Below are 10,392 nucleotides of genomic sequence, written 5' to 3' on the forward strand. Positions count from 1 at the left end.
TAAACTACCAAAATAGAAATAACGTGATTTTTGTGTGTTTTCAATTCATTTCGACTTTTTACTTTCTTATTTATTTATTCTTCTTTTATGTGCAAATATAGTCAATTATAGTCCATTTTAGTTTTAAAACTCGAGTAACCAAGTAAAGAGTAGTAATTTTACAAGTCTCAACACTCAAATTTTGCAAATTAACACTGGTGTGGTGCATTTCTCTCAAGTCTCAATCAATCTCAGTTATCAAAGTCATTTACTCGAAATCAGTTTTCACATAGGCTCTCCTCTGCTTCAAACAAAACCAGGAAACAAGCCATACATAGGTCTAAAAACTCGATGCATGGGCATAAAACGAGTAAATGTAATCGTAGTAGTATTCCCTAGACAGGTCAGACAGAGAGATAGTAAAAGACCAGAACAACGATTACACCTTAATATAATAATATCTTTTTCCACAAAGTTGAGTTTGCAGAGACTCGAATGGTACCCGGAGGCTATTTGGAAGACAACTTTACCTCTCTCCAGAATCACAGCATATGCCTGCAAATAACATAAAAAATTATTGTGTCATTTTCTTGGATTTCTTCATACAAAATCTATAATCAACTATTTTCAAGGAAAACCATGTGAGAGATTTATGAGACATGATTTAGAAACCAGTTTTCATAGTAGTGATGTGATGCACAGATATCAAATCACCATCCAATTTTACTACTTGACTAATTATTTTACAATAATATGTCATCATATACCATGCACAATACGCAGTCTTACTTGCACAAACATTCCTGTATTCCAATACTCAGATACGAAAATCAATGGTAAAGATCAGACCTAATGCATAGCGGATGGACAAATTTCTTACACCTAAAGTTTCCATGAAGGATGATGCGAGACGGTCAATGCACAAAGCAGAATCTACTAAAGCCAAACTCGCATACAAAAAATAAAATACCACCAGACCTAATTCCAAAAATTATGACCAGAACACTGCGAAACTAACCTGAATAACAAATCATTCTTCCATGTGATCTCCAGCGCCAGATCCTTTGACATCAACAGAGAAAGAGTACTCTTGGTCACAGCCCAAGTAAGAGTCGCACATGAAGTATAGTGTGTATGACTTCTCTCCTGATTCAGTCGGTACTGTGAAATCCAGCTTCACCTTCGCTTTCCGTTGCAATGAAACACGCTTGATTGCCAGCAACTGATTCGTCTTGGTGTCGCCCACAACCAGCCACCATCCTTCTTCTTTGGTCTTGGGATACCTGAGTGAATCCACAGGTCCCACTTCTGTCCTTCCGTCCATGTCTCTCTCAAGCATCACTTGCAACGTAACCTCTTTACCTGGGGTCACCTCTTCACTGTCCACAACCTCGTAAGTAAGGTCGATGTTTGGGAAGCGGTTGCAGAATCTGGCAATGTCTAGAAGTTGCACGTCCTCCATCTTAAGAAGCTCATAGCGTTCTTCGTCCTCCATCTCCACAAGATCAAATATCGTTTCAATGTTTTTCCCCGGGTTCTCCTGGCACCTCTTGGCCAAGTCCTTTGTGAAGTGAGGGAGCTGCAGAAGCATGGAGTCCCGCTCCCACATGCCTTGAGTCACCATCTGGCTCACTTCCATAGCTAACAGAGCAAGATTCAGCCAGCCATTGCTTGATATCACATCGACCATCGCTTGAAGAAGTCTAGTTGCAGATAGAAGGACATCACGCTGATCCATTGCCAAGTTTCCGCCAATGTTTTGCCTTGAGAAATGCGCCTGGAGAAGTGCGTTTGCCTTCACATGAGGGTCTGTGCATTTTGGGTTTTCAAAAGAGAACCTCTGGTGATTGATTAGTCTCCGAACAGTGTCCTCTTCGCCAGGCCGTATAGGGATCATGTCATACTCTGAAGCAGAAGTTAGGATCTCAAGAAGACCCTTCATCTTGGTTTTAGAAGACAACAGAGAACTGAAGCGCTCAATAGTGGTATAACTGATGTAATAATAGGATGCAATCATACCAAGATTAAGAGGAGAGAGTTCCATTTCATCCTCTATCTCAATGCATTTACTGGCTTCAAGATCAGACAAGGTGTTCTCAACCAGCTCTGATAGGTGATCAGATAAATGCCTGTGGCTAACACCTTGGAGATTGTAGTAGTTAGGGTTCTGGGGAAGCCTCCTGTACATGAAAGTCCATGTAAGATAATCCACGGCATCTTGCTTGTTCTCTATAACCCCAGCAACCACTTCTGCGTTGAAATTATCATGCAAGAAATGCTGGAGATTACTTTCCACAGGGAAGGCTTCGTACAGAAACTTCTTGTAATACTCTTTCTGAGGTGCGTGACAAAAGATCACACATTTCCCGGCATTGTCAAGAAGTGGTCGGCTAGCACGCCCCATCATCTGAAGCAGATCATGGACGGGATAATCAGAATGTGAATTTTCTCTCCCATCGTAATACTGTGTCCCCATTACAACCACCAAATGCGCAGTTAATGGAGTTCCCCAACACAATGAACTGCTCATCACACAAGCCTGAATCCGTCCAGCTTCAAAGAGCTGTGTCACAATCTCCTGATCCAGATTGCTTAAACCCTCATGCAAGTACCCAATACCATGGCGCAGTGTCTCCTTCAGTGTTTCCTCACGGATTTGCCTAACAAAAGGGTCCAGTTCTTCCATATTCCCTAATAGGAAGTCAGGACTCTGCGGGTTATCCATGTGAGAATAAGCCATTAGATCCACAGCAGTCAAGCGGACATGTTTACGGGTTGGGACGAAAACAATAGCCGGCTTCTTGTTCTTGGCGTGCTGGACTATGGCAGTATAGGTTGGCTTGGTCATAGCCTGCATCCTGGCTTCAAAACTGGATATATCCACTCCCTGAATGTGGATCTCTAGAGGAACAGGACGGACACCAGGAGGGAAATTGAAAAGGCCGTGGGAACTGGCCCCAATCCACTCCCCGAGATCCTTCGCATTTGCAAGGGAAGTGGATAGCGCAACAATCCTGATCTTGTTATTGACCTGACTTGAAATATATCTCATTCTGGAGACTATGACCTCCAAAACCGGACCACCTCGACCTCCAATTAGATGGAGTTCATCGACGATGAAGAGACTAACCTGTTGAACGAATTTTCTCTGTTTCCACCTGCGAGAAAGAGCATCCCATTTCTCAGGAGTAGTTATGATTATCTGACCTTTCTCAAGCAGCTTAAGATCCAATGCTGTCTCCCCAGTTAGCTCAACAACCCGTAAACCAAGACCCTTCCCAAACTTCTTCTCCCAGATACGAAACTGCTCCTTGGCAATAGCCTCAAGTGGCGCAATATAAACAACACGCATTGTAGCAGGTCCTTCTTGATGATTCCTTAAAATAGCAAACTCCGCACAAATAGTTTTCCCACTTCCCGTTGGAGCAGCAACCAACACATTGTCGTTTGTGTTATACAAAACAGTAAAGACCTGTGTCTGCACTGGATTGAAATGCTTGAAATCCTGATAGAGTCTCTCGTAATTTGGATTCCTTAGCGCCGTCACTGGGAGGGGCTGCAAGTCCAGTAGTTCCGTCGGAGGTGGATACTTTTCTGGAAGAATCAGATGCCTGAAAGATACAGGCAACACAGTCTGCGAGCCAAGCCACTTGTCTGAAACCACACGGACAAAATACTGAGGTGGCAGTGGTTCAAAGATAGGCACAGTGAAGCTCAAAGTGTGATCCTCATGTATATACTGCTTCTTCAAAAGAAAATACTCATGATGAAGGATCTTTTCACCATCATTGTCTTCCACAATTATCCAAAACGGCTCAACATATTTATGAATTTTGTCGTCCCACAGGAAATCAGGTGTAACTGTAAGCTCTACCTTCAAAACAGTACGAGTTATAGGCTGAACATGTGCAGAAAGAGTCAATTTTGGGAACTGGTGGATGAACTTGTGAAGCGGCCTGCCCATCTTAGGATTACGAATAAGCTCTCCTAGCTCCTGTGCGGATAAATCATAGTACCTCTCCCACACCAAATCCTTCTTCTCCAACCTCATCAAAATTTCATTGGGAATTCCATGAAACTGACGGAGGGGTGTCTGGACACTCCACATCCTCTTCCCAACCATTTTAGATAAGTTCAGAGCCTTCTCTGCCAGTTGAGCCCATCCCCTCTTCAATACAATTTCATAAAGAGCTCGCACAAGACGTCCAGCACTCTAAACATGATAGAAAGAAAAGAGATATAAGTACCAAAAAATAGATACAGCAAACATATCAATGTAACAAGAAGAGACAAGAGAAGAAAGTATAGAACAAACCTGAGTAATGTAAACCATGTCAGATGTCAAAGAAAGACCCTCAAGCTTTAGCTGCGAAATATATGCCTGCAGCAGTACATTTATCTTTGCACTGGGCTCCTCCAAAGTTTCCTTGATCGGAATCGGAACACGATCCAAGAGTTTCGCCAGTTCCATCTTCTCATCTTGCCGAACAGTCACATACTTGAACTCCTCACTCAGTGAGAACAGACGATAGAGATCTATATCACCCATTGTAGGCTTCAAATGCTCATTGTATGTAGCTATTGTCCCATGGGTTATGTAATAGTAGCTAGCTATCCGTCCCAAATCTGTAACTTGGAAGTATCCACTTTTCCTGTCATACTTAACCAAGTTGTTTTTGTCCAAGATAGTAGCAGCCGAATGTATCTGCAAAAACAACATATTCAAGAAAGCATTAGACACAGCTCGCCATTAAGAATAACTTATAAAAGTAACTTTATTACAATGATATTAGATAACCAAATGCAAAACTATCATTCTGAAATCTCAAAAAGATATATGAAATACTAAATTTGTGATCAGCTTAAGAAAGAGGACAAGGCAAGCACAAGGATCCACCAGTTCATCATGGAATGCATGTCATAGACAGTGAAAAAGCTAATGATGCTACGAACAATATTTACAGGAATTAATATCAAATAATAAACGCAATTTTCAGAGTACTAGAAAACGAGATCACGATTAGGAATATCAAATAAAATAAAATGCAACTAACAGAGAAATAACATTAAAGAATCAGATCAAAACAGAAATTTATGATACTAGATTAGTAATCAAAGTGATGAAAACACAAGTGATCCCAACAGTTAATCATGGATTACACATAGTCGGCAGTGACAAAAGCTACAGATGCGAGGATGATATTATGGGCAATGATACTACATGAAAAACAAACGCTCAGAGCATTGGAAACTTGTCACTAAGAATACTACACAAATAAAAGAAACTTTCGTAGCAGTGACAACAAACACACACAGTTGATCCCAACAGTTAATCATGGACTGCATATAGTGGCCGTGTGAAAGTTCCAGATACTAGGCATAACAGTTATGTGCATTTAACAGTAAATAAATGATATGACTGTAGATAGCAAAAACACAAAATTATGCAGATGGAAAAAGCACGTACCAGGTCAGCTCTTCTTTCCTCCAACACTACATCTTTTGCAAGGGCATCAGGCGCTAAGCCATACAATGTTGGGTTACGAACCATACGGATATATAAATACGTATAACCAAGCCAATGGCAAGCCTCTCTAGCATTCTGAACGGTTCCAAGCACAATTTCAGCATTAAGCTGATCAGCAAGTTTAGAAATAAACTGGCTTTCAATAGGTAGTTGCTCATTCATCAAAGAAAGATAATATTGCAGCTCGCTGTAGCCAGTGATAATTATACCCTCCCCATGTTGATCATACTGAGGCCTTCCAGCACGACCAAGCATCTGCATAACATCTAGAGGACTCAGTTCCATCCACGCCCCTTTTTCAGGATTATACACTTGGGTTCCTTTTATAATAACTGTATGTGCAGGCAGATTCACACCCCATGCGAGAGTTGCAGTGGAAACCAGGACTTGCACATGCCCCTGAGCAAAAAGATCCTCAACAATCTCACGATCACTCCTTGTTAACCCAGCATGATGAATTGCAAAACCGTAAGGCAGAATCTCTTTCAGGTCACTATTCTTAACAATCTCAACCTGACTCTGAAGAACTTCACGACTTACACTATCTTCCTTCAAGAATCTGCTGACGGTATCATTCGACATTGCGGTGTCCCGTATTGCTCTTGCAGTTTTTGCTGTTTCCTTTCTCGAATGAACAAAAATAAGGACCTGGTGCTTTCCAGCACCAGCCAATACTTTCTGATAACATAGATCATTCATCAACTGGAACCTCTGCAACGGTTTTTTCACACTGATTCCAATATACTGCTGATGGAGAGGCACGGGTCTGTAGCTGCGGTCAAATTTAAAAAGACCTTTCTTAAGATCAACCCGCAAAAATAAGGCCACGTCTTCATAATTTGGCAGTGTAGCAGATAAACCCACCAGACGAATATTCTCTTTTGTGGTTTCAATTTGCCTAAGGGTCCTAGCGACAATGCTTTCAAGCACAGGCCCTCGATTATCATGAAGGAGATGAATTTCATCGATAATAAGAAGTCTCACAAGCTGGGTATAAGTTCGATCTCCAGACTTTCTAGTGATGATATCCCATTTCTCTGGTGTTGTAACAATTATCTGAGTTTCTTCAATTTCTCTCCCAGTTAGGGACTGATCCCCACTAAGTTCTCTCACAGTAACTCCATAATCCTTCAGACGATTAGACAAATTACCTACAACTTCAGCAACAAGGGCTTTCATGGGTGCAACATAAACAATTTTGTAATCTCCATGGTTATAAGTTCCATCTGTATTCCTATTCATTTCAAGTTGCTGCAGTATCGTAAGCATAGCAACATTGGTCTTCCCAGCACCAGTTGGAGCACAAAGAAGAATGTTTTCTGCCTTAAAAAGTGCAGTTTCATACACTTTGCTCTGAACTCTGTTTAACTGTTGCATTCCCTTAAAAGCCGGTTGAGCCCAATCAGGCATTTCTGTAATCTTCACAAGCTTCTCATTGATATCCACCTTTTTAGAAACCCATGGCACATGAACTTCATCATATCCCTTGCCATGACTTCTGTACGAGCCAGGGGGGAGGTCACACTTCTTATTCGCCATCAGGAGACCACCTTGGTCAAAAGCCAAGCTCTCCAGGTCCAGCATCTGACGCTGACCCTTCACCCAACCACTCTCTAAATCTCTATCAGCAACATCTCTCCTGCCTCTGCCTCCATCATCACCAGTTTCGTCCTTCAAACGCCGGGCTTCTTCGTTAATACTTTTTTGCAGATTCTCCTCCCTCTCTTTTGCTGTTGCTCTTGTTGCATGCAACTGCTCCACAATTGCTGTCAACTCTGGGCCCAACCCCCTCATCTCCTCCTCAATCCGATTCCTTTCTTCCTGATCTTCGGCCCTAGCCAAACGAGTGCACCACACAATTTTAAGACGGTTCTGCAGCAGAAATTTAACAAGGCTGAACTTTTCATACTGAAGGTGCACAAGCAGCTTGTTCTCAACATCCCTGTCATCCCCTTCAGCAAGTGTCTTTAGCAGCTCTTCTGCGAGTACCTGGCATTGTTGTGGATCAATCTGCTGTTCATATGCTTGAGATATTTTTCTCTGGAGCCAATATGCATCAATGTCTTGAACATTAAGATTTGTGCCCTCATTAACATCTCCTGCATCCTCGTCATTTATCCCTGCACCAACCTGCATACCTCCAGTTCTGGTAGGCTCTTCATCCTCCTCCTCATCTTCCTCTTGAACCATATCAGGATCACTCTCCTCATCATCTTCTTCATTCTCCTCAAATTCAACAGCCACACCCAAATCATCATCAAGTCCTTCATCCTCATTAGCTTTACCACCACCAGAATCACCACCCTCCTGAAAGTCTGTGATCAACTTTCCAATGGAAACAAGCTGATCAAACTCTTGACTCCCAATACGGTTCAGCAACTTCTCAATCTCCATCTTTTTCTCAGGGTTTCTAAATGTTTCGTTCTTGAGAACCGCCAAAATCTCATCAGCCGCACCACTAACAATATTCAGAGGTTGCCCACCCAACTGCTGCTGAATAAGACTAAGCATGGCCTCATAAGCAGCCCTCGTCTCCTTGGTCTTGGGCTGATAAACCGCATCATCAGTATCAGTAAGAACGCTTTCTTCCCTAAGACGACGCCTCTTACTCTGCCGAACATTAACAGTATCATCTACAGCATCACGTTCCTTCTTCTTTGACTTTTTAAGCTTATCCTCCAACTCCTGAGGCCTTCCCTTAGCAACACGGTCACCAAAAGACCTTGGATCGATTTTCCCCCAGAGAGTTTCCGGCTCTCCTGTAGGCTCGTGTGTATCCCGAGGACGATTATCAGTGGTTAACACCAGACTTGAGTTAGCTCTGTACTCATACTGCTTGAACCTGGCATGAGCTTCCGCACCGCCTCCCAAGTTCGCCATTACCAAATCCGAAAACCTAAAAATCAAACCAAACAAAGAGACAGATACAAAATGTCAAACTTCGAATCGAAGAAACAACCCCAAAAGGAAAACAAAAGTGAGACGAAGAAACTCCCAAGAGCGCAGATGATAAACCCTAATAGAACCAACCAAATCGAGTAAACAAAGAGAACGGAAACTTACGGAAACAGCAACGAAGTCTCTTCTTAGCTCGAGACTCGCTGCAGCAAATGAATCAAGTAGCAGAAACCCTAATGGGGAGATGATTAAGAGTTCTCACTTCTCACCTCCTCTACCTCCTAAGAATCGATGAATCGATCTAAGAATAGGTTGAACAAAAAAGGATAAATATGTATAAGGAGTGTTCCTCGGAGTGTTTGTAGCTACCGCCTTAAGGTGACAAGCATTAACGACGCCGTTTCAGACTATGGATCCGATAACTAGACCGACCCATCCATAATTTTATTATTGGGTTGGGCCTTTACATACTCCTCAAATAAGCCCAACGCAATAAAACAATGGTCCGGGAACTTCATGCTTCTTTTTTTTTGTCTGGTTAATCTGAGAATGAATGCAAGTGTTTTTTTCATATTTTTTGTTTCTCTCTCCACAGACACTTCACTATAAATAATTAAAATTGTCAAACCACTATTTATTAAAAATACCTCACATTAAAATTCGCTGACAAATATAATGTGTGTGTAATAATGAAAAAAAAAAAAGAGGAATGGGAAGACTTTAAATTGGCGACAATGACATTGATGCATATTACTTTGAATACAATCTTAGATTAGTAAAAGAAGATGCACATGCAGATGCAGCATATGAGACCAAGGGCTCATGTGTTATCATGTGAGCAAAACTGGGCACGCGCAAAAAATATCCAAAACTTATATACTTATTTTATCTGTTTTTGTCAAAACTCAAAAAAAAAAAAGAGAGATCTATTGATCTCAGAGATAATATAGTTTTCAAACAAGTAACACACACATCATTTCTAGTATATCGTTGGACGACCAAACATCAGTGATGACCACAACAACGACAAACAAGAAAACTTGTTTCATCCATTAAAACTCTTTGTGGAAGATTTAGACTAGATTTTTTAACTTTCGTTTACTCTTTATGTTATAATGAAATACAGAGAATGGTGACAAACAAATGAAAGAAGTTGAATATAGAAGAAAACTCACATATGTAATGTATAATGTGCAAGCGTGTGAAATATTGAGACGTGGAAAATCAAAATGTTCCCAAAAGAAGGCCATGTGTGGGAAGTCCACGTAACTATAGCAATAGCAACAATTTTTGTATTCATGTCTAATATTCTAGAATGCACACTACAACGTACAAGCACTCCCTATATACATTGTGTTTTATTTATTTGTTCTATATTCATGTATTTTAAAATTGTATTTTAAGTGGTTACCAAAGTTTATTATATTAAAAACTACATACACTAAAAACCATTAATATACGTGTTAGTTTTGTCATATATGTAATAACAAAACATTTTGGTAAGCAGTCGCATGTCGCATCCATCTAGATTCTGTTTAAACATACATGGGTGTAGTGTAGAGATAGGTAAAGCACATATAGTGCGGGTTTAGAGAGCATTGATCATGTGACATAGTGTGGCTCCATTATCTTTAAATTTTTTGCCGGAGATATTAATGACAAAATTGGTGTACTTTATTCCAATATTTTAATAGTACAAACACTTTTTTATTCAATAGAAAAAAGAAACAAATTGCCTTTTTATCAAAACAAAAAAATATATATATTACAAAAGTGAGGAGTTAAGGTACCACTTTTCAAATCATGAATACGTGAATTTCCATTATATAAGAATAAGATAAGAACCGCTAAATAATGGAATTTTGATAAGGTCAAAAGATGTAGCTCATCGTGACGTTCCACCAACCTAAAGTTTCACCTCATCTCACCGCTTCACGCATGACCTAAACTAAAAATATTTTACAAAACTCAAGAAAACACTAAAACAA

The 10,392-nt window shown here is 40.6% G+C and overlaps 1 protein-coding gene across 1 annotated transcript; it reads right to left on the reverse strand.

Moving 5' to 3' along the window:
* Window positions 1-218: 218 nt before the first annotated feature.
* On the reverse strand, window positions 219-8,705 carry LOC17900625 (DExH-box ATP-dependent RNA helicase DExH12). Its single transcript, XM_006306511.2, has 5 exons — window positions 8,570-8,705; window positions 5,447-8,402; window positions 4,295-4,684; window positions 998-4,192; window positions 219-534 (listed from the first exon to the last, which is right to left on the reverse strand). Exons 2-4 carry the CDS (start codon window positions 8,384-8,386, stop codon window positions 1,010-1,012), a joined length of 6,513 nt encoding a protein of 2,170 aa, XP_006306573.1. The 5' UTR covers window positions 8,387-8,402; window positions 8,570-8,705; the 3' UTR covers window positions 219-534; window positions 998-1,009.
* Window positions 8,706-10,392: the final 1,687 nt, after the last annotated feature.

This window comes from Capsella rubella, unplaced genomic scaffold (genome assembly GCF_000375325.1).
Source record: "Capsella rubella cultivar Monte Gargano unplaced genomic scaffold, Caprub1_0 scaffold_1, whole genome shotgun sequence".
Taxonomy (NCBI): domain Eukaryota; kingdom Viridiplantae; phylum Streptophyta; class Magnoliopsida; order Brassicales; family Brassicaceae; genus Capsella; species Capsella rubella.

Bases quoted from the DNA above. Each gene is read 5' to 3' on its own strand.
- LOC17900625 (XM_006306511.2), bottom strand. From the start codon at position 8,386: ATGGCGAACTTGGGAGGCGGTGCGGAAGCTCATGCCAGGTTCAAGCAG. The intron at 4,685-5,446 runs GTACGTGCTTTT...TTGTTTTTGCAG, and splicing joins AGGAAAGAAGAGCTGACCTG to ATACATTCGGCTGCTACTAT. The intron at 4,193-4,294 runs GTTTGTTCTATA...TATCATGTTTAG, and splicing joins ACATGGTTTACATTACTCAG to AGTGCTGGACGTCTTGTGCG.